This window comes from Trifolium pratense, linkage group LG3 (assembly GCF_020283565.1).
Source record: "Trifolium pratense cultivar HEN17-A07 linkage group LG3, ARS_RC_1.1, whole genome shotgun sequence".
Classification (NCBI taxonomy): Eukaryota; Viridiplantae; Streptophyta; class Magnoliopsida; order Fabales; family Fabaceae; genus Trifolium; species Trifolium pratense.
This window is the reverse complement of record NC_060061.1, coordinates 2,534,882-2,560,704: the sequence shown is the minus strand read 5'-3', so window position 1 is coordinate 2,560,704 and position 25,823 is coordinate 2,534,882. Positions and strand designations below refer to the sequence as shown.

The following is a 25,823-nucleotide window of genomic DNA, read 5'->3' as shown; positions in this document are numbered from 1 at the left end:
ACTTGACTGAACTAGGTTTGGGATACATTATATTTTCAAAATTTATTTATGGTATTAATAATTAAGCGAGCTGAAAATTAAGAATATTAAAATAAATTTTCATTAATACGGTTGAAAGTAAAGACATCATAAGTATGTTTCTCTCTTCTGTCTGCTAAAAATGTTTTGTTTAAAAGCTAATCAAAATAATTATTTAATTTTCAACGTAAAAATAAATAAATTACACATAAACATAACTGAAACATAAAAAATGATACAAATAAAAAAAAACAAATAATTTCCAAAGATTTTTTTAAATGGCAACATATACTAATATAAGATGTGAATTCATATAAAATAAAGAATCTAAAATATACAAACCCTAATATGATTGATGTAATAAATCATTTTCAATGATGTTTGATTCATATAAAATTTATATTTAAAGAAACATGTGAATTACTTGTGGCTAAAAAATATCACTCTACGCATTTTTATAGAAAGCTATATATTTTTAATGTATGAAATTCCAATTTTTTTTCTACATAAACAATATTTATAGCCATGGTTAAGATGTCATAAAGAATTTACTCATTCAACACAACATAGTGATGGTGGTTGGGAGCGCATTTGAAAATGAAGAAGGTACGAAACTAGTGACGTATATTACATGGCAAAGGAAAAAGAAAAAACTCTCAAGACTGAATCAAGGAATTAGATTAGGCTTAATTAGTTTTTTTGGTCCCTTAAAGATATTTTAGGTTTCACAATGATCCCTTAAAGAAAAAAATGTCCGGATTGGTCCCTTAAAGACACATCCGTTTCTCAATTGGTCCTTTTCGTCAATATTTTACAAAAAACGTTAGTTTTAGTCGACTGAATTGTGGATGTCATTAAGTGTAAGTGGTCCACCAAAAACCTTATTAATTTTTAAAATTTTAACCATTGAAATTTTTTGTTATATTTGAAGTTAAAATTTAACGAAAATGACCAATATGACAAACATATATGTCTTTAAGGGACCAATCAGGGTCTTTTTCTTTAAGGGACCATTGTGAAACCTAAAATGTCTTTAAGGGACCAATAGACTAATTAAGTCATTAGATTATATTCCGTCGGTCAGTGGTTCTAAGTTGTCTGATTAAAATTAGACGGTTCAAATTTTAAGATAATTTTTTATTTTTGTTTAATATAAAATTCTCGGATGACATCTTAACCGTTCAATTAAGATTGAATCGTCTGAAACTTATTGACGGTATGACTGCACCTGTTCTTTACTACATAGAATCCGGGTTCATGAATCAATTGCATAGTCTAAAGATCCTTTAGAAGTACTTTTCAAGAACGTAAAGACCATCATTTGTAAAAGGTAATGCCATTCTAAGGATGTAGGAAAAGGTAGATGGGGGATCACCAAAAACTATATTTAAAGCATGAAAAAAGCATTAACTTCTTGAGATGAGACGTTTCAGAATGAATTTTTGCCAATTAAAGAGAGAAAGATGGATGTTAGTTTCATGTGGTTTGGTTGCTCATATTAAGCTTCAAAAAGGCATAATGATATATTTCTCTCTTTTATACTCCTTTTTGAGTTGGGGTTGATTTAAATTTGTTCAAATCACAAATTTGGGAGAGCATAGGGGCCAGATGACCATACTATAATTCAATATTTTCTATTTTTGTAGTGTTGATTTTATGTGGCATAAGTTACTTGGAAATCGATCTTACCCTTTCTTTTTATTTCAATTCTTTTAAGTTGTCAACTCCCACAAGAAAATGTGGATGCCGAAAGACACACATAAATAACCTTTTTCTTAATTTTAAGATGTACAAATTATTCACATATAAAAATGAATTCCATGTTAACTCGAAACCGGCATGAAAAGCGATTAAAGAAATAGCCGAATCAGGCGTCGTTGACACACAAGGAAGCCGAATCTTTCTCAAACCTACCAAGGTTCAATATGATCACCAAGACTTGAGACTTGGTTGCTAGAAAGGCAGTGGGACTTAAGAATTAAGCGTTATAATTGTTCAAAAATTCCAACATTTGTTGCCGTTTATTATTCTATCATAATTAATTTGTGTCCAATAAAATAGCCACAATTTTTTTTCCTTCAAAAAATTGACATTTGTAATCATTTATTCTGTCACAAATAATTTAGCCACGGTAACATTTGTGTTGAATAAAATGGACAAAAAATAAATTGTTAGAAATTTGATATTTATGGCCATTTTTAACGTCATAAATTTCTATTACACTTCATTCTTCTCCTCTTTCTTCATTTCTTGCTTCTGTATGAATTGCTGCAAATGTCTTCACTTAGAAGAAAATCAATTATATACATTTATATGGTCATTTAATATTATTTTTTTTTTGACAATTTATGGTCATTTAGATGGCCACAAATCCTTATTTTTATTGTACCGAAAAGTGAATATGTGTCAATAGAGATTGATAAACTTTATTAAGAAGTAAGAACTATAATGTTGTATGTACCCAAAAAAAAAAAAAGGATTATAATGTCGTTCTATAAGATCTCAACAACATTATAGAATTGCAACATTCCAAAATATTATACTAAATAAAGAATATAAAAAGGAACTATACATGGACCAACCCAAACTCTAGACAAGATGAACAAAATCTTTAATTAACTAGAAAGACAACTCCTATTACGAAAAAGTCTTAATTGAAATTTCAGAAAAATACAATAAAAATGAAGATTTGAATTGTGTTAGATTAAGAAAAACTTAAAACATCTTATTTAGGAGTATTTTCAAAATATGCTAAGATAGATATTGAATTTGAAGAATCAATAAGTATTTTAGCTAATAAAAAATACCACAAACAACTAGATGCGCAAGAGAGAGCCGCCACCCCCTCCACCCTCAACCCTAGTTTTCTCTTTTGTTCATCCACAAAGGAGGAGTGGTTTTAGGATCAATTTTTTATCCAAAATCACCCATCTTAATTATTTTTTCTTTCATTTTCATTCAAATAAGTAATTATCCACACATATCTACCTCAACTCATTACAGATCTGATGAAGACTTGGACGTCAACGTTGCAGATCTGGGAGTATGAAGATTCCGGTTACTTTTATTTTGTCATATTTGTAGGCACTTTCATGATGTCGTTGTATGCTATTAACCTAGGTGTTGCAAGATTGTTTGTGGACTCACCTTTTTCAGTTTTTAGCAATCTTGAATTTGTAATAATCGATGTACTTTCAATTTGAATGGATGAATCCATATTTTTTAATGAAAAAACTAGATGCTAAATTAGTTTAGGTTTTGGAAACTTAAACTGCATTTTTTTTGTCTAATATAATGACTAGAAATTTCACTTTTAAGATGAATAAATTGAGTGTTTAGAGTTCGAATTTTAACCTCTACATATATAATACAATATACCAATCAACTAAGTTAAGTTCACTCGAACAACTTAAATTGCATGTCAATTATATTTTGAATTTCACATTTTGCTTTCATCGTGGATAAGTAAATCTTATCCCATTTTATGTTAGGTGGGACCCTGTTGATCAAATGGTCTGTGATTGTTGAAGGAAGCAGCAAAGCATCGTTTTAATTGTGTTGAGTCTGCACCGAATACTAATTAAGTTCGATGGTACAGGCTATTCCATATTCTCCACCATACATTCTTGTCAACCTGACAACCAATAAATGTCAAGCATGTGTGGAAAAAACATGTTATTACTATAGATAATTATGATGTAACTATATTCTTAGAATTTTGAGTAGGATATATGTCATTAATTCAAAATTTGCTCGTAAGATAAAAATTGTCTTTACTTATAAATTTATAAGTTCACCTTCTAATGTTTAATAATATTGTGTTTGGTACATAAATATAAATGATGTGTGATTTAATAGTGAAAACCTAATAGTAAATGCAGAATATTACACGCCGATCTTAGAAAAGACTTCATAGTATCTTAGATTTTTTGAGTGAATTGTCAAATATCCTCATGAAATTTTAAAATTTGTCAAATACCCTCTGAAATTTAGAAATAGGCAAATACCCCATGAAATTGTAAAATGTCAATCAAATTGCCCACTACTTCGTTTACTTTGTCTATTTTCAGCCTTCAAAAACATATTGTTTGACCTTTCAACCTCCTTGCAACCAGGTGAATAACAAAGAACCAAAACAACAAAACTATCATCACCAGAATCATCCTCATCATCATTATCATTGCTTTCAAAATCAGAACCAAGATGTTTTAACCACTTAATAGACCAATCTAAGTCATTAGATTCAGAACCAGACAAGAAACACCATTCATCAACATCATACTATTTATCAATTCTTGTCTCATCCATCTTTTTCTCTCTTTTCTTCATCAAAATAGACAGAGTAAACGAAGCATGAGGCAATTTGATTGACGTTTTACAATTTCAGAGAGTATTTGCCTATTTCTATATTTCAGGGGGGGTATTTGACAAGTTTTGAAATTTCAAGAAAGTATTTTGCATTTCACTTTAGATTTTTTGTTATATCTAGCTAATGCAATCCTATAAAACTAAGTTGTAAAGTAAAAATTGTTTTTGCTTATAAATTATAAACTCATTGACATCATCTTACCTATGATGTGAAAGTCTTAAACAATATTAAGAATGACATATTTATGAAAGATAATACTAGTATTACGTTTCTTTTTTACTATAGTATTCGTATAAAAAAAAATCTTTTTTTCTTACAAAAAAAGTGCTCATAACACTTCATTAATTAATATATGTTCAATACGAATTAGTATAGTACTAGTTTATAGATGTGTGTTTGATTCACAAAATAATAAGCACCGGATAAAACAATACATGACAGAACAAAAATCTCATGTATAAACTAGCCGATAATATAGCCATCTTAACAAATTTATGGACAACCTCATTTACTTATTTCCGCACAAACTCTAAGTTTCTATAATAGCAGGAATATATCTTTCTTACAAACTAATCATGCAATTTGTCAAAGAGGATCGAAGTCAACAAAAAGCTAACATTCCTATAATTCTTTTATAACCTAGCAAATTTGTTGAAAGACGCAATGATTCGACGGAAACCACAAGTTCGAAGAAGGAAAGGTCAAGAGAAGTGGTTTGGGCCATAGTGCATTCTCCATATGAATACGAATAGTGGAGAACGTGGTAATTAAACACATGGTGAATTGAAGTGCTGCAATCTTTGGCTTGTCACTGAAGTGACTGTCACTTAGTTTTCTAAAATATTTTAACGGCTTGTATACGGTGTCTAATTAGGTGATGTCAATTTTTGTATTTTTATTGGTGTTCCGTTTATATACGGTATCTTTGTTTTGTAATCTTTCTTTTATGGATTTTTATCTGTCTCGTGCAGATATCTGATTATTAATAATAATATATTTGTCGTTCAAAGAAAAATTAACGACTTATATTTTTTAAAGAGAGTGTGGCGAAAAAGAAGTTGTTGCGAGAGAGTAATAAAAGTATATCCTTTTTTTCATCAAATTCTTGTAATTTCTTTTAGGCTTAATTAATAAAATGGTCCCTTAAAGACATTTTTGGTTTCATATTGGTCCCTTAAAGAAAAAAAGATCTAAATAGGTCCCTTAAAGAAAAAAAGGTCCGAATAGGTCCCTTAAAGACATATCCGTTAATCAGTTTGGTCCTATTTAGACCTATTTTTAGGGACCAAACTGATTAACGGAGATGTCTTTAAGGGACCTATTCGGACTTTTTTTTCTTTAAGGGACCTATTTGAACCTTTTTTTCTTTAAGGGACCAAACTGAAACCAAAAATGTCTTTAAGGGACCATTTTATTAATTAAGCCTTTCTTTTATGTTAACTCTCTGCTTCTTATAAGGGAGGGGTACAGTAACTCGAATATGTTCCTTAAAGAAAAAAATTTCTAAATATGTCCCTTAAAGATATCTCCGTTAATCAGTTTGGTCCCTTAAAGATATCTCCGTTAATCAGTTTAGTCCTCAAAAAAATGGACGGAAAGGACCAAACTGATTAACGTAGATGTCTTTAAGGGACCTATTCGGACTTTTTTTTTTCTTTAAGGGACTATTTTATTAATTAAGCCTAAAAGAAACAAGAAGTATATCTTTTTTTTCATCAAATTCTTGTAATTTTTTTATGTTAACTCTCTGCTTCTTATAAGGGAGGGGTACAATAACTCGAAATTCGGCCATGAGGTAAGTAAAGTCTGGGTCTGGCAAGTAAATGTTTCACCTAGAAATCAAACTCGGATACTTCCGAACGATCCGTCATTTAGTAAAGTTCATTAACCACTTGAGTCTAATGGACTTTTTTATTTAATTAGGTCATTTATTTCTTAAACATGCAACCTTTAAACCTTCCTGTTACGATTGACAGTGGTTTATTAATACTAAGAAGTGATATTTTTGCACTCCAGCAGAATTGTGGGTTCTCACTTAACAAGTTTACGATTGCTTCGAATTGAGGGTTTAATCGGCATATTTGACAAAGGATAATCTAGGTGTATATGAACTTGAAATTAAATAACAAAAAAGGATAAATTGCTGAAATGTAAATTGTGTTCATACATCAATCGAGAGTTTATAGTCTATGTTAAGAAGTATCCTTATGGATTTTGTGTGTTAGCGTGCATATGTTTTTCTATTTTAGACAGTATATTTCTCTTTTAGAAACGAATTGAACTCCCTAAAACAACTTAAATTTCTCATATTTATAAGAAAACAAGAAAATTCGAGTAACCACCTTCGATCCATGCATGTATGCCAGGTATGATGGTAACATGAATTGGGACATCACAAAGAATTTGAAGAAAAAACCCAAAAGAAGGCGATTTTTTTTGGAAAAATTGCTCCACGAGCCATCAACATTGTGGCTTGATTTTTAGCTGCCAGAAATTGAAGATATTATAACATAAATCATATATATAAATAATATAACATTAATCGAAAATCATTTGATACGTCAATGAGATACATCAAAATTAGCTCATTCTTTTGGGTAAGGTTTGATCCCCCATTATAATTTCACTTTTATGAATACTTGATAGAGGATTATAAAACACAGGTTCCAACATAGTTGGGATGTCTTCTGTTTTTTTTTATTATGTCATTTTGCTCTTAGTTCAAAAAAAAGGTTGATATTGTATTTATTTTATCACTAATTATGATTTAAAATGCTAGTATTTTAGTACAAGTGTTTTGAGAAATAATATTTTTAGTTGAGTGAGTAAAATAAAATAACCATAAGTGTGTACTAGTGATTGGAGGGTTTAAAAATAAATAAAAGTGGGTTTGGCAAGCCCAAGTGTGGAGTTACCATAAGAAAAATAATAATATAAAATATCTAGGTACACACAAGTGAATATATAGTAGCTAGCGGAGAACAATGAACGTGAACAGTAGAAGGGAGGAAAATAGGTTTCAGTGCCGATCAGCTGTGAAATAAACTTTTTCCGTTTTATTCCAAATTTTAGTATGAAGTATCTAGTTCGAGTTAAAGTCCGTTTGGATTAATTTATTTTTGGGTTTATACAATTAGCTTATGCAATATAAATTAGATTTTATGTTATTTTATAAGTTTACATTAGTAAAAATTGTATTTTTATAACCTATTTTATCCTAAACTACCTTGACAAACTCAAAAATTGCATAAGTCATTTGCATAAACTCAAAAATAAGTTAATCCAAACGGGACCTTAGTGAATTTAATTTATTCATTTGATTTTTTTAGCCATTCTATTATCTTTTTCAAAACCTCTATTTTCTCCATCGATGAATTTCACTTTTTTGCTCCGTTCTTTCTTCACTGTAACTCCAATTTGAGTGAAACCAACTCATAATGACTGCAATATTTTCACAACTAGGAGTAGTGATAAGCCTCCTTTCGAAAGGGTCATTATCGTATCACACTCTAGAGAATCGGCATACTTTATCAAATTATTCAAATATTTCTCCTTAGGAGAGCACTCGTCACTCTTATACAAGACTCCGAAGACACCGCAAAGTGACCACGAGACCAAATCGTGTGGAAACGATCAACACAACGACGTCCGCTCACAGTTGTCCCATCTTCATCCAAAGGAGGCATTGTGCACAAGAACTTGTTGGTCCTTTAAGTTTTTTAAGTTACAAATAGGTTCTTTAAGTTTTATGTTGATATGTCCTTTAATTTTTTTAAGTAACAAACAAGTCCTTTAAGTTTGAAATTTGTATCATCTAGGTCCTATTTTTTTTTTAAAGAACTATTTGTTACAAATGTAAAATTTAAAGGACCTATTGGTAACAAACCTAAAATTTAAAGGACCTATTTGCTACTTAAAAAACTTAAATGACCTATCTCATACAAACGTAAAACTTAAAAAACCTATAGATGCATTTTGCCTTTTTTGAGCCTAATAAGACCAACTTTGTCTTGAATTAAGTCGCAATCTTCTCACTTTAAAATTATCATATATATTTACAAAAAGAAGTTACATATAGATTTTATACCAATATATACCCGTTTTTTTAGTAAGTTACACTCCTCTCATTTGAGAGATACTTAAATCACACTATTTTTCGCTCTTATGTTACATATCAATTTATACCTTTTTTTCTTCTTTGAGTAAATTACACTCCCCTAGCTCCCTTGAGAGGTACTTAAATCACACTATCATCCTCTCTTATGTTAGAATATAAATTCTCCTAAATTGCATTATCCTCTTTTGATAGAAGTTTAAATTTCATTCTTTTCCTCCTTATATTAAAACCTACATTTTTCTCCTTTAATAAACACTTCTCTAATATAATCAAAACTTGTATGTTTTCATACTTTTTTACTCACATCATTATCATTAACATGTAGTTCTAAACGATGTCATAAGCTAAAAAATACTTTAAATTGAGCTTTATATTCTAAAAAAATCATATCATTAATAAAAAAAAAGTAAAAAAAAAAAATGAAATTTTATTTCTTAAATGATAACTCAAAATTATATTGACTTAAAATAGTGGTTTAAAGTTAATTATTATCACAAAAATATTTATTTTTACTAAAATAGACTAAAATGTATATTTTAATATTAGATGAGAGGGAATTGTGTAATTCAAACTTCTGTCAAGGAGGGGAGTGCAATTTACTCTTTTTCTTTTTTACACTTCATTAAATAAGGGGTTATTTTTGTATTTTCAATCTAAATTATAATAAAACATAATTATTATAATCATTATTTTTTTTGTTTTTTTATACTAAATTATAATTAAATAATATTATTATAATCATTATATTCTTTTATACATTGCTTTTATATATTTTATTTCTACTATTTTTACGAGATCTATATTGTTACTCACATATTAATAAGGTTGTCTATTTTTTTATAATTTTTACGAAAATTATATTTATACTCATATATTAATTAATACGAAGACCTATTTTTTTTTAAAAAAAAATTATGATTTCTACGAGACTTATACATATAAGGGTGTGTTTGTTTGGGGGATTAAAATTATAATCCTAGGATTATTATTCCTTGGAATATTATTGTTGGGAATATTATTCCTATCAATATGTTTGGTAAATAAATAAAGTTCCTTGGAACATTTTTAAAATAAATTCAATTAATATTTTAAAATATTAAAACAAAAAAATAAATGAGTTAAAAATAATGGGAGAGTGGGGAGTTATGGGTGGTTACCTCTTATTCTCATGGGAATGTAAGATTCCCACCATTTAACATGGGAATAAAAAGTGGGAAAGTCATGTGTAATTTATATTCCAAGGAATAAAAAGTTCCTAGGCATAATTTTTTAAAACTTGAAACAAACATAGGAATTAAAGATTCCCAAAGTCACATTCCTGGGAATAAATTTATAATCCATGAAACAAACACCCCCTAAAATCAATCCATATATAACATTCTTTGAACACTGCGACCTGTACATAATCACATGTATTTTTATAAGAAAATAATAGAAAACAAATAGATATATTTGGTTTGTTAAATCGTGTGTTCTGGGTGATTTTATTTTATATACTGAATTTTTGTACTTGTGTTATATTATTGGTACATCTTGCATTTTTTTTTTGAAGAAGCTAAATTAATCAATTCAAATTGGTATTAGAGAAAATCGAACCTTAAACCATAAGAAGGAGCACAACTCTAAGTCCCAAGCCAATACCACCGGACCAACCCAAATGGGTACATCTTGCATTTTGAATAGGTTTTAATGAATTTCAATATATATGATTTTTCTAAACAAAATAATACATACATACATTGAAAATGGAGGATGAAGACCTTTCACTAAATCATCAACAATACGAAGAGTACTATGATATAAGGACGGGTCATTAGCTATGAATAGAAGAACTTCTATAGCAAGCTCATGTGGAATCACATTTTTAGTATGTGTACATGACCCCATGTCGATACAAGATAAGGCTACTAAATAAATCACTTTAAACCTTTAAAAATATAAATTTTTACTTAATAAACACTACAACAAAACAGGGCCTTTAATAGCGCTTGTTTTGACTTTTAATAGCGCTTTAAAACGCTATCACTGATACCGCTATTATAGGTATGGTGCCTATAATAGCGTTTTAAAACGCTATCAAATATTAACCTTTAATAGCGGTTCTGTAAAAAAGCGCTTTCGTATGTACACTTACGCGACCTACAAGGACTATGGAAACGGGTTTCTATATCGCTTTATTATGAAAACGCTATTATAAGTCAGTTATTTAATAGCGCCCGAGTGTAAAGCGCTATTATAATTCTTCAAGCAAACAACTTATAATAGCGCCCGTGCTCAGAAACGCTATTATAAGTCCATTTTCAAATAAAAAAAATTCCCTTTTTTGTCCATATCTTCTTGTTTTTTTTTTTTTGACAATTTGTCCATATCTTTTTAAATTATGCTTTTTTTTTTCTTCTTTCTAAACAGAGAGCTCAGAGGCATATTTTTCACAATTATGCTATACTTGGATAAGGAAAAAAAACTAAACAAATTTTATTAATCATAAAATCAAACAACACATAAGAAATAAGTTACGTGCACTACAATATAACCAAGTATATGCAATTCTACATAATATATAAAGTCCCCTAAAATGTCTACACATGAGTGCAACTTGGACCATTTCTTCCCATTTAACTAAGTCACTCTCCCATCAGATCTTTATCTACTATTTGATTTAATCTTCTCGCTAGGTGTAGAGCGTCTTAACCTGAAAGTTATTCAATTCACAGTATTCAATTCAAGTGTTAAATTATTTTTAATACCAGTGAAGTACTCAAGTGAAAAAGAGAAAGAGATACCTGCTGGCTGCAATTTGATTCTTGACTCCCTAGGGATTACAATTGAAGAAAAATCATTGTCACTGAAACAATGTTGACATACCTCTAAAAAATTGTAATACAATTATGAGTACCTCTAAAAAAATGTAAAACAATGTTGACATACCCCTAAAAAATTGTCATTGAACTACCCATAAAGAATTACATCAAATGTCATTTGACCTTCATCACATCAAACTAATTCTTTGAAAGCTATAAGACAAGCTTGTAACTCTTTTCAATAACATCTAATTTGAAAACTATTACGAGTACCTATTTATGTATGTGCAAACACAAGTATTTATTGACAGCTTGGTTAATTTGTATGTTGCCATGTACTCTAGATATAATCCAAGGGACCTGCGATTTTAGGAACATGTTTTTCATAGCATCTATATAGAGAAATAATAAAAGGTATATTGATGTTCAAAATCAAATGAAAGAAAAATAAGGGAGTGTATCAAACTAACTATATGCATAAATAGTTCTACAGGAAAATCCAAACAATTAACTTATCCTCAACCAAACCCAACACGATGCATGCATACCATGTCTCTTTGGTCCAAGCTAAACAATCAAACAAATTTTCTCTCTTTTTGATTTTTTTTTCCCAATTTTCAATAATCCAAAATTTTGAAACTAGCATGCTTTGTCCCTTTCCAATTGAGTAACTATAGCACAACTATACTAAAATACATGCTTCACAAGGTTAGATACTACATCATTAATAAAATAAGACCAAAAACAAAAGTTTAAATATTGCATGAAGCAATCAAAACAATCATTTTCATTTTCAATAATCACAATTTTATTCTACCATCCTCACCTTCTCCAGCTTCAGTAACTCCCAATTGTAATGGATAATCCGACATACATTCAATTATGGATGTTTTAAGTTTTAACCACCAAAAAACACAATTATCCTTTATCCACAATGACAACTTTTGGGTTGTCGTATATATTTCCAATTTTAACATGCTACATAACAAAGTCAATTCCTCAATCTAACAAGGCATACATTACTAACTTAAATAAATAGAATTATTAATTTAAATAAATTGAACACCACTAGCCAAATAGCAAACAAACAGTAGTAGAAGAAAGAGAGACTACCTACTCTATCAAACAGAAGCTCAAAACAAGCTTTGCGATAACCGATGATCATAGCAACCGTACCAAAAGTTAGAACAGAAACACCGTACTCCTTCCTTGCAGACACAGATCAAAGACACAAATGCTACTAGAAATAAACCAAAATAAAGGCAAATCGGTAGCAAAAACTAATAACAACTGTATAACTAACCTTAGTTAAGTATCCACAGCAAAAGGCATCACGCCGAATGACTTGTTCTTCGATTCCAATTTATGAATCAATTTCTCCCCAATTTTCCAGATCGAATTCTTTTCTATCAAATTTAAGGTCTATGGCTTATGACTGACATGTTTACATGCACATTCAGACTACAAGACAACCAAAATGTTAAGAGTTAAAACATATCAATAGGAGAGAGTTCATTCAAGGCCGCCATTTCATAATAATCATGTCCATATATAACACTGATCATAGCAACAAAGTCAGATGACATTTGAAGTAATAGCTATTGAATTGGACAATTACCATTCCAGTAATTCAATACAACAAAGCAAGTCAATTAAGAAAAATAAAATAAATATTAGAGAGATCATGATGCCTAATTAAGATGCAGCATTGTGGTCTGAATCTGGTAAAAGTCTTCTATAGTAGAAGCATAATAATATTATATCAAAGGTATCAAATCCTGAAAAAAGAATCATTCACTTGTTTGGAATGTAGACAGAACAAAACCAATTATACATATCTAAGAATCAAGTTATCTCAATTGAATTCATTTATAAATTGTAGTTCCCAGTTTCCACGCCATTAGATATAATAGCATGTTAAAATGAGCTTAAGCTACACATCTAATTTAAAGTTAAACTAGTGCAAATAAACCTTTAATTTTGATTCACTTCACTTGTTATTCAATCTTTCATCGCCTAACTACAATTTCAGATTGATTTCTATCATGTATACCAGTATTAGAACCTTATTATTAATTCTTGAACTAAACAATAAAAAAAGATACCGCGCGCGCAACTAAATCAATTATATACTAGTCATAGACAAAATATCATACCAAACTAATGCCAACAAATCAACATCAGTGACACCAAATACTATGATATTAGTAATTATACACTCTCTTCAACCTACATGTTATCCATTTAAGTTAAACGTAATGGACATGATACATGCATCATCATTGCCATTTAATCTTTTCAATTTACTACAGTTGAAAAAATCATAGCTGAATAGCCAACACCTAAAAACAATTTTGTCTTCTAACTTAAATCAATTTTGAACTTATAAATACATCCTAACAAACAAAAACCATAAGCTAATAGACAAAAACATTTTGAACAACACCCAAAACAACTTTGTCTTCTAACTTAAATCAATTTTGTAAATTAATTTTTCTCAAACATTCCTAAGCCTACCTTCATGATGGAGGTTTGAGTTGTGATGAGCTCGGCGAGGAACGAGTTGTGATGACCAAGGCAAAGAACGAGCTCGAGTACGACTTCGGACAGTTAAATTGCTAGGTTCTGGGTTCACAATATGGTGGAGAAAACAGGATTTATGGGATTCACAGTGATTTCTGGGTTCTTGCATATTAGGGTTCACAACGATAGGAGAAGGAAATTGATTGCAGGAAATCAATTGGAGGAGAGGAACGATTTATGGGAAACGATTGCTCTGAGTTGAATTTCTCTGGGGAAACAGTTGCACCGAGTTCGATTGATTTGAGTTTGATGGGAGAAGAGGAACAATTTCGTTTCTAGGGTTGTTTAATTTGCTGGGAATCGATTGGTTTGAAGAAACTGTGATTGCGAGATTGGGTTTGAAGAAACCGTGAATTCAGAATTTTGCATCGTGGGTTCAATGTTTAATTTCTCTGTTTTTATTTTGTTTTTTGATAATTTCTGTTTTTTATTTTTAATTTTTTTTAAAAAGAAAGAAAAAAAGGTTCAAGGGGTCAAGTGTTCGATACTCACCCACCACCCTTTTTAATTAATTTCAAGCGCGCGTGTTATCCTTTAATAGCGTTGTTTTAAAAAGCGCTGTCATAATGCTTTGCGTTTTGGGATTTAATAGCGGTTTTTTACAAAACGCTATTATAGTATTTGCTGGTTGAAGGCTTTAATAGCGTGTTTCATAACAGCGCTATTATAAATGCTGCAGTTTGAGTTTTAATAGCGCTTTTTAAATAAGCGCTGTTAAAAGGGCGCTATTGAAACTCATTTTTGTAGTAGTGAAACATGGTTTAATATTCTATTTTTTTTAAAACTAAATTTAATAAAATTAAATCATATTTAAAATTAAAATTGTCTTAATAAAGATTGATCAATGGGACTTTGTTATTAATATTTTTTTGTCAAATAATTTAGTTGTTATAGATTTCTTATTTCAGGTGTTTACACTCAATGTTTTTAGGCCTAACATTCGGGTTATGCCGGTGGTTATTGTAAAAAAAAATAAAAAAATTTAAATGCAAAATAGGTACAAATTTCTCCTTTCATTTTCTATTAAAACAAAATTTCATATTTTAAATTAATTGAATAACTGATATATATAGACTATAAACATAAGTTTATTTTATTTTTATGTTGCTCTTGCTATGATTATTTTACATATATTAATATTTTATAATATGTTAATGACTTTTTATCGAAAACTATATGTTATCGACAACTTGTGCTGATAGTTTTTTTAATGATAAAATCTATATATTATAAATGAGAAATGAGTAAAAAGATGTTTACACCCAATTCAGAAAGAAAAGTAAAAACTAAAGAATAAAAAGAACATCCCAACCAAAGGGACACCAAAAAGAACTTAAAACACCAATGTAAAGAGAAACAGACCAACAAATCTAAAAATAATATATTTTTTTAGGTCTATAGAAGAATTAGAAATGACCTTAACTTTTTTTTTGGTAAAAGACCTAAGCCCAAATAACCTTAACTTCTTTGTTATGAAGTAACTAGTCGACTACCCGTGCGTTGCACGGGTTCGACGGAACGCCATATATATGTCAATCATAGACGTTGTCAATCATGAATATTGATATTAAAATACTTATTAACAAAGTTATGCTACACAGTTATATGAGCAAAACCCGTGCATTGCATGGGTTCGACGGAACGCCATATATATGTCAATCATGGACATTGTCAATCATAGATGTCGATGTTAAAATACTTATTAACAAAGTTATACAAACCCAAATATATGAGCAAAGCCCGTGCGTTGCACGGGTTCGACGGAACGCCATATATATATGTCAATCATGGACGTTGTCAATCATGAATGTTGATATTAAAATACATATTAACAAAGTTATACTACCCAATTATTGAGCAAAGTGATACATTAATCAAATTTAACACGCGAATGAGTCTCATCATATTCAAAGACCAACAATGGAATGGTGATAAATAAATGAGATGGAAAGTAATACGGAAATGATATAAGTTAATCGTAAAACATAAGTTGGAATGATATAAGGTAATCATAAGTTTGCGGAAATCAAATTCAATTTGTGTGGTGAGATGGGTCATTGATTTCCAATAATTATCATTTTTCTTTTATTTTACAAATCTAATCACCTCTTGTAAGAAAATAGTATTTAGATAATAAGGCGAAAAACTTAAATTCTGTAACTAAAAATATGGAAAGATTTAGATAGAGATAATTTAGTTTTCAACCCTCCCTAAAAAATAGCCTTCATAATTAGTCCCTTAAAAATAGCATTCATAGGGGTACATTTTTTTTTCTCTCTAGGGATATTGTCATATTAATTATAAATAATTGATCATTGAGTAATTGGTATAGCATTCATAAGGGTACACATTTTTATTTTTATTTTTTAGGATTAAGGGTTGACACAACCAGCTTGAAATTTTTTTAAAGTCAATTGATTTATATGGAAATTAGTTATACAACCTTGATCTGATAAGGGGAGAAGCACCTTGGGCTATTTGTTAAAGCTCAAAGGCCAGGATGGCGCGGGTGCACGCTTCTACCATAGCCGCACGTACACCAGATCTAGTCCCTGTAAATACCCAAAAAACCCAAATTTGCTCATTTTCTCTCTCTTCTTCTCTCTCTAATCCGAAAACTCTTTCCTCTATCTTCTTTCACCTTCACCAATTTTGTTGTTGTTAAGTTTCACTAAATCATGCTTAGAAAAACATATATTATTACAACATGTTTATCACATTTCTTGATAGTGCTCTCAAGTTTAAACAAAATAAACAACATTTATAAGTATTTTAATCTCATTTTCTTCAAAATCAATCTCTTAAACAAAGTGCTTGAATCATCTACTTTTTCTTATAGTTGCATGATTTTTGCTCTAACTTAATGCACCTTAAATAGATGGGTTGCTTGAGCAAGCCCTTAAACAAAGTGATTGAATCCTCTACTTTTTTTTTTTTTTTTTTGTAAAATTTTTATGTAAAAATTTGTGTTGTTGCGGTGGTGATGGTGGTGGTTTTGAGAATAAGATGAAGATTTAATGTGATGTAGGTTGTGAAAGAGATAAAAAATTGATGTGTGTGGTGTGTGTGGGTGAGAGTGGGGGTGATGAATGAAATGTTAAGTTAGTGTGTGTATTTGATTGATTGAAATGAGTTTATATAGAGTGTTTGAAAGTGAAGAGGATAGATGGATGCTAAGTGAAGCTTTTAAAGTCAATGAAATTCTTACACTTGCAATGCAATGAGGATATGTGAGAAACATAACAAATAGTATTATGCAAAACTATAGATGGATAGTAGAGAAGAAACATAACAAATGGTATTATGCAAAACCATGGATGGATAGTAGAGAATGAAGTAGAAGCACTACTCGTCACCTGATTAAAATGTCATTTGGCTTGAAGAAGATATATGTGGTCAATGCATGCATGATGGAGGTTCCAAAAGCTTCTTGAGTAATTATCATGACACAATTGTCACATGAGTATTGGACTTATTGCATCACATATGACATAAGGCACTAAGTGCAAAGATCATGACACACTTGTCATATCACTATTGGACTACACATGATAGGCTCACACATGCTTATAGGTGTCAAGAGATGGTTGGTCATGATGGATAAGGTTTTTTAAGGAGTTAGGATTTTCAATGACAACATGTATATATGGTGTCATTCAATTAGGGTTGCAACTTCAATCCATCACACATGACATAAGGCACTAAGTGCAAAGATCATGACACACTTGTCATATCACTACACACATGATAGGCCCACACATGCTTATAGGTGTCAAGAGATGGTTGACCATGATGGATAAGATTTTTTAAGAGTTAGGGTTTCCAATGACATCATGTATGATGTCATCCAATTAGGGTTGCAACTTCTATCTTTTATAGTAAGTAAAGAAGTAAAGATAAATATCGTTGACCAATAGATTCTTTTTTAGTGTGTAAAAAAAAACCAATAGATTCTTTTTTTTGAAATATAATCACATGTCATAATATCTATATTCTAATTTTTTCATAGTTATGAAGTCATTTAATTACCTCAAGAAAAAAATAATAATGTCATTTAATATATAAAATTAAAGATTTCGTCTAAGTTATGACCCTACTATATAAATTTGGTGAGTCCTTGACTACCTATAACTCAATTCAATTAAATTTATTTACAAAAAAAAAATAATAATTAAATATCACATACATGTTTATAAAATTCAAACTCCATCTCTCTCTCTTATTTTATTTGGATTCCTATCATATGTACAATTTAATATATATATTTTTCTAAGATTGTAGTTTACTAATTGTCAAAAAGAAAAAAGAATGTAGTTTATTAGTCTTCATGATTCTAACTTATATAAAAAAAATTATAAAGTCTTCTTATCCTCTAAATTCTAATGGTCTGATTTGTAAATATTATTAATATTCCTAAAACATTTAAAAAAATGTTTGTTTGTTTGTTTATCATTCATACGTCTCACTAGTGTCATTTTCCAAGATATACTCTCGAGGAAAACAAAACTCAAATCCACCTGTTTTCTTTTCCATACCTTTCTGGAATATTTTAATTCTTTTCCATTTCATTTCTTTCTCACCAAAAAAATAAATAATAATTTACTAATTTCCTTCCCTTCCATTCCTTTCCATCCTTCTTCTCTCCCCTAAACATTTCCACAACACTAGTCTCCTCTCTCTCTCTCTCTCTCTCTCTCTCATCAAACTTTCTTTCACTGTCTCTTCTTCTTTCTCTTGACTCTTTCTCTTTTTTTTTTTATTTGCTAAACATTGCTATGACATATTCTTCTTTTTCAACTTAACTTTCTCTCTCTAATCTTGTTTTTTTTTTTTTGCTTCAAATTTTTCTATCTTATTTTATTCAAAAGCTATAGCACAAGGTTTTCTTCTTAGATATATATTATATAGCTAGAGAGTTAGCTAGCTTTCCAGATTCTTTCCAAAGGAAAGCCTAAAAAAAGAAAACAAAGAACAAAAAAAGTCCTTATTGTGTGTGTTGAAGAACAAAAACAAAAGGATTGCATAGTTTCTTGCTTGTGAATATTGCACTTTAATTTCTTTCTTTTTTTTTTTGTTTATTTTAATAAAAGGAAGAAAAAAAAAAGCTATTGTTTTTCATCTATATATATTTTGCAACCATCAAGGTAGAAAATTGTTTCTAAAGAAGATGCCCTTGGAAGGGATTTTCATTGAACCAACTTCAACACCACCTGATCTTTCTCTTCATATAAGTCCACCAAGTACTTCTTCTTCTTTGATTTGCAACAATAACTCAACTCATCAACTACTTAATTATGATGCTCACAATTCATCAAGTACTAATTTCATTTCTTCAAGAACTTTGGCTCAAACTCAGGCTCAGGCTCAAGCTCACACTGAACTATCTCTTGGAAGAAATTTTAGCGGCGGTGTTGGTGGTGGAGCTCAAGAACAACCACAACCGTCACCACAACAACAACCACATAACCCTTACTTTCCTCACCTCCAACATCACCACAACTCTACAACTTCAACAACAACACCAATTAGTACAAGTCCTAATTCATCTCACATGAATCACATAAATTATGGTGTTTCATTGCTTGATATGTCATCATCATCGGAAGCTTTGAGACCAATTAAAGGGATTCCGGTGTATCACAACCGTTCATTTCCTTTTTTACCGGCCATGGAACATTCAAGAGAAAAAGATCCCAAGATGTGTTTATATCACCATATGCCTAATTCACCAACACCGTCTCCTTCTTCGTCTTCTTCTCCTCTTTCCCCCTACATCACTCCAGGAGGTTTAGATCCTATGTCGTTTTTAAACTCTAGTGGCTCTGCAGCGGCTTACAGAGCCGCTGTAGCCACAAGGTTTAATAACGAACCTTTCAAATCACATCAATATCCATTGCACCATCATCATCATCACCATCACTCACACTATGGTAGTGTTGGACTTGGAGCCTCAGAAGCATCTATGATGAGATCAAGGTTTTTGCCAAAGTTACCTACAAAGAGAAGCATGAGAGCTCCAAGAATGAGATGGACGAGTACTCTCCATGCTCGATTCGTTCACGCTGTTGAGCTCCTCGGCGGTCATGAAAGTAAACATTTCTTCTTCTTTTTTTCTTCCTTTGAGAAATACAATTTTTTTCATTAATAATCTGACATTAACGATCATTTTACAATTGATTTTAACTCAAATTTTTTAGAATGTTCTATATTATTTTTTTTCGAAAAAAAAGATTTAATTTTGTTAACATTCTTTTAATGAAAAAAATAAATAAAGAGTTTTTGTTTGATATACTACTAGTATAAGTACTAGTTAAGAGAGTGAGACTATTAGGTGGGTGTTATCTTATCTTAAAAAAAAAAAAAAAAATAGATTTTTGTTTTATTGTGTTTGATGATGTTATAGGCATTTGGGCTAATGTTATTTAGATGTTGAATTTTAGGAGCAACACCAAAGTCAGTATTGGAACTAATGGATGTGAAAGATCTCACATTAGCTCATGTAAAAAGTCATTTGCAGGTAAGGTTTTGTTTCTCTATCTTGGTGTATAAATTGAATTAAAATGAAGGGCACAAAAGCCAATGAATTATAAAAGCAGTGAATGAGTGAATGAATGAATGAATGTGTTGGAGTGGATAGTAATTAAGTATAGTAAGCTATGAAGAAGACTTTATCATCTGAGACGACCAGACATGACACAGTCTCTGATTATAGTCATAGAAAGAAAGAAAGAAAGAGAGAGAAACTGACAATAACAAAAAAAAGTCATCATTTTCCAATAATGCAACAATCTCTTATTATAACCTTATTATCAAACCAGACAATCCATATGAGATAAGATGATGGTGAGACCTAGCTAGAGAGAAAATAACATGAAAATTTTGGGATCTAAATGTGATTTATTTAATTTATTTATATTTTTTCTCTCCGGTGAAAAATAGTATTCCTATAATATTTCATCTGATTTTAAATATAAGAAAAAGTTAGATCAACAGAAATTCATATATCAGGTGGTCCAAACTTTGGACCAGATGACAGATGTAACGATTTTTGTTAGACAAAATTTTGCTTACAGACTAATATAGGTTCATAATAATTTTTGGATATATGTGTATGCTAATTTCATGTGAGTTTATTTCATGTTTTGCATTGTGGAAATGGGTTTGTAATTAATGTATACTATGATGTTTTGTTAATTTTGTGATTTGTTCTTCTTAATTAACAGATGTATCGAACTGTTAAGACAACTGACAAACCTGCAGCTTCTTCAGGTAATTCGTATTGCTCAATCTTCAACCATTTCTTTCCCTTAATTAATCCTAAGTTGGTATTAATTTCTATCTTTTAGTCAATTATTTTTTTCTTTAATTTCTTTCTTTTTTATTTAGGAGAATGTCATCACTTGTGACTTACTACCTTATTCTTTTCAGACCTTTTTTTTTTCCACGGTTACTTTTTATTTTACCGTAAATACCCTTCTTTCTATGCTCTCTGAATTACTTACCTTTAAACTGTTCTTCTAGTATATGGTTAACTACTTTTAAGGCTTTTCCCTTAGACATATAAACAAAAACTTAAAAAAAAAATTAAAAATTGCTCTAATTTTTTTTAAAAAAAAAAGAAATTACTAGATGTGTGTGCATGCATGTACTCTAACTTTCAATTAAATAAGTTAATTTTGGAATAATTATAATTAAATTAACATTTGGATTAGGCTTTTCAGATGGATCTGGAGAAGATGATGTGCCTCAAATTGGAAGCAATGGTGGAATTCGTCAATTTTCAGACCAAAGAGGATTAACAGATAGGCCATTACAACAAGATATGGATTACTCTTCCACCACTACTTTATGGAGTAACTCTTCAAGGTAACATTATTTTCCAATGTTCCAATTTCTCTAATGTGCTTATATAGATAATTAATTGATTAATTTAAATTTTTAGACACCGACTTTGTTGATTTCTATCAAGCACAGACGCAAACACGACATCAAAAATAATTTTAATAAAAATGACATAATTCAATGTTTATCGTGCATGTCAAATACTGAAACATGTCTAATCTAAGGAGTGTGTGCGAGTTGATCGATTGATTTACTTTTGGTTTTGCATGAATCACTTATTGAAATCAAATCAATGCAAACCCACGTCCACAACACTCTTTTTTATGAAGAATAAAAAGGGTTCTTGTGGCAGCTTTTGCTTTAAACTTGTGTGTTTCATTTTCTTCTTTCTTTTTTCTTTGTACCTTAGAGAATTTTTTTCAACTTATTTATATGTTACACCTTTGGTGGATTCATATAACAAAAGTATGCTACAAGACATAATGAAATCTTAATTAGTTAAGATAAAAAGGAAAGCAACCCAAAGCTTCATAATTCACTTTTTTTTTTCTCTTCTCCCTTTGACTTATGTGTGTATGTTTGTCTCCTTCTACATATTTCAAATTTCAATGCTTATTTGATTTATGTTTTTGAGAAAATGCTTATTTGATCATAATTAACCATGATATTGTTAAATATATATAGCTCTTGATTTCTGCACCCGTTGATTACATAAAACCCAAATGATTAATTAAGTCCTTCATATTGACCGTGTATTCCTCCAAGTTACATTGTTATTAGCAATATCTATAAGAGTAATAGTATATTTTGATAATACATTAATTGCTATACACTTGTATATTTTACTGCCACTCATCAACTCTCTTACTTCAGACACCAAGTCGATCTTATAATATGTTAGATCTCATATATAAATAAAAATTTATTTTTTAGATTTATTCGATAACTAATATATATTGATTTAAATTATATATAAATTAAATACATTAGTTATTAAATGAACCAACAAAAAATTCTTATATATAAAACTGGAAAGAGTGTATCTTAAATTTCACGGTCATGGTTCATAGAAAAGACATAAGCAAACAATTGTACTTACAATTTTTCTTCCAAAGGAATAAAAGCAAAATATTGATTTAAAATGAAATGGGTAAACAAGTTTAATTAATTTGAAATAAAGTAGTATGTAAATGTTATTGATTTAATTTATTTTGTCCTCAAGCTGCTTTATGTAAAAATCTTACTTATTGTTAACTATTTTGATGTTGACACTCGACATTCTCTGCAATAATCTAAGTTCATATGCATGTCCAGTTCTACCTTTATGGTAAATTGGTAACCATGATTTTTGAAAAATTGAGAGGCATGTCTTTCACTTATTTGGTAATTAATTTCTGAATATATTAAAAAATTTATTAACACATATTGGCTACTTTCTATCATGATTGAAAAACATTACCTTAAGTAAACATGAAATATCTCATTGTTACTCAAACAAATTACCACTTACAAGTCTCATTAAGTAAACAATAGTGGTAGTGCAATTGGCAATTTGGCATGTGACTTGCCTAACCATATTAATATTATAATATGAATGGTTTTTTTCATTCTTCACCAAACTAGAGATTAAAAGAATAATGACTCGTTTATTTTAATTAGAAAGAAATGTATAGTATGTTAATTTGTTTGATGCCATTGCAACTATATATGTGGAATGTGACTTAACTATTATGTGAATCAACTTAAATTGTATGATTTCATGATGGAAATCAATAAATTATTATAATAATCAATTCCTTTTATTTTTAGCTTTTTCTCTAAATTCTGAATTGTGATCCTTTCTCGAACTGGGTCATAGTTTATCGGATTTGGGTTTAGGGCCGTCAGCAATTTAGTGACTGCAATGCAGTCGGCCATGTCCAGTCCGTCTGATTAAGATCAGACAGTCCAAAGTTTAAGATCAGATTTTATACTGAGCCGTCTGATCTTGATCGGATGGTCCAGATTTAGTGACTGCAGTGCAGTCAACTTCACAGAATTGTTGTTGAGAACTTGTGATATATAATGGAGTTTCTTTTCATTGCCATCAACGCGTGTTAAATCACTTCTCTTTTTGCTTGGCTTTGTTATTCATCTTGTTGGTATTCGTCGTTGCAAAAAAAAAAAAAAAAGATACGGGATATTGAACTGATGCAATTTTTCTTTTGGTTGTGTTGTTTTCATCTTAATTAAATTATGACCAGTAGTAGAGAACCATGGCCACCAACTAGTTCTAACGACGTAGAAGGTTTCAGACCAACTATCTTCCAATCGCAACCTATATCAGGAGGGCATCAAATTCAGGTATAAATAATGGATTTAGTCTCGTTGTTTCAATAAATATTTTCATATGTGATTTTCATTTCTATACATTGTGAGTGTTAATTAAGTTGTTTTGTATATGCATTTAATTATGTATATGCCACTTCATTAACGAGTATAACAAGTTATGATTATGAAAGAATTTGGATTCTCTACAATCGAGATTTCCCACATCATGGATTTGGGATATCAGTGATTGCTCGATCAAGATTGTATTTAATTCAAGCTCAATTTTTTTGAATTATAAGAGAAAATGTGAATTTGTATATTTTGGACTGGCTACCAATGTTCTGAATGCGTTAATGCTAAAAATCTCCGACAACAGGAAATCTAAGTTCGTTATAAAGTTTTTTTTTTTTTTGGTACAAGTTCGTTACGAAGCTTTATTCATGAAATAATGTGACAATATATATATTAAATAATTAACAAATACATATGTAAATTAGTATTTTAACACTACCAATTAATGCATATACAAGTTAAATTATTTTTATATATTATATTTGATTTACAAATGATTGTTTCCTTTACAGGAATGTGATTCAAATCAACTGAAGAACAATTTGTCAGGATCTAATTTAGAGTGTAAGAACCCAAGCTTGGAGTTCACATTAGGCATACCAGATTGGAATGGCAAAGGACAAGCCTAATTAATTTCCTTTGTTTCCCATATTAATTAACTAGTTGTCTCTATTTTACTTTTGCATTCATTTAATTACAATCCACAATATGACATAACTTCATCATGCAGAGATGTATTAGCTATATATAAATTGGTGTGAAGGAGAAGAAGAAAAAAAAAAGCCCTACATAGTTTCTACTAAGTTCCATAATTTCAGAAGTAATTTTCTGAGTTCATGAACAATTTTGTTTAGCTTTTTTCTTGTATTTATTTTTTATTTATTGGTGAGGAGAAGGTGATGATGTAGCTGCATATGTAGTAGAACAAGGAAGAGAGATATAAAGGAGGGGAAGAAAATTAATAGTAAACTTTTATTTTGGTTAAACTAGTTTTATCATTTTCCTCTTGCTCTATCAATTACTACAATTTTGCGTATATACTATCTCTCTTTGCACTTACTATACTATTTTCATGTAATAAATAATCAAAACTTCAATGTAACACTCTGAAAATAAAAGTATCTCCAACACCAAATTCTTACTTGGTTCGTCTAGTTAAGAACCTATTTTTGATTAATAATACTACTCCCTCCGTCTCATTTTATAAGAACTCATTTGACTAAATGTACTATTCGTATGACTTGTTTTGATCGTATTTTTATAAAAATATATAAATGTAAATATTATCATATAATTTGTATAATTTTCAAAATATCAAATTTCTATAATTTGTACTAATATACAATTAAAGATATTCGTAATCAAAATTAAGTATTTGTATGTGTGCAGTTGTCAATTAGTCCTTATATTTTGGGACAGAGGGAGTATTATACTAGAAAGGAGATAATTAGGATCTTAATTCTAATGGTTAAAAAGAAAAAAATTGCTAGTGTTGGACGCCATGATTGGAGTTCGAACATCGGTCTCTCCACTTTGTGTATGAATTTTCAATGGCTTTGTCATTTCGTCTATGTAGTATGGGAGGCCGATCAAAAGAAAGTTACAATTTTTTACAATAATAAAAAGAAATTAACAATAACACATGGGATTTTTTACAATTTTTTACTATTCTAAGAAAAAATTAACAATAACATATGGGATTTGTTACAAT

The 25,823-nt window shown here is 29.8% G+C and overlaps 1 protein-coding gene across 4 annotated transcripts; it reads left to right on the top strand.

The window, feature by feature from the left end:
* The first annotated feature begins 18,373 nt into the window (after nt 1-18,373).
* Nucleotides 18,374-25,070, top strand: LOC123916595 (transcription repressor KAN1). 4 transcript variants are annotated; one of them, XM_045968088.1, is made up of 6 exons: nt 18,374-19,977; nt 20,329-20,405; nt 21,112-21,157; nt 21,610-21,754; nt 23,974-24,073; nt 24,625-25,070. In XM_045968088.1, the coding sequence occupies exons 1-6, from the start codon at nt 19,056-19,058 to the stop codon at nt 24,739-24,741; spliced, it is 1,407 nt and encodes a 468-aa protein (XP_045824044.1). In that variant the 5' UTR covers nt 18,374-19,055; the 3' UTR covers nt 24,742-25,070. The 4 variants fall into 4 exon arrangements, with proteins under 4 accessions (XP_045824044.1, XP_045824041.1, XP_045824043.1 ...); XM_045968085.1 differs by having other exon boundaries at nt 18,420-19,977; nt 21,601-21,754; XM_045968087.1 differs by having other exon boundaries at nt 18,430-19,977; nt 21,601-21,754; nt 23,977-24,073.
* Nucleotides 25,071-25,823: the final 753 nt, after the last annotated feature.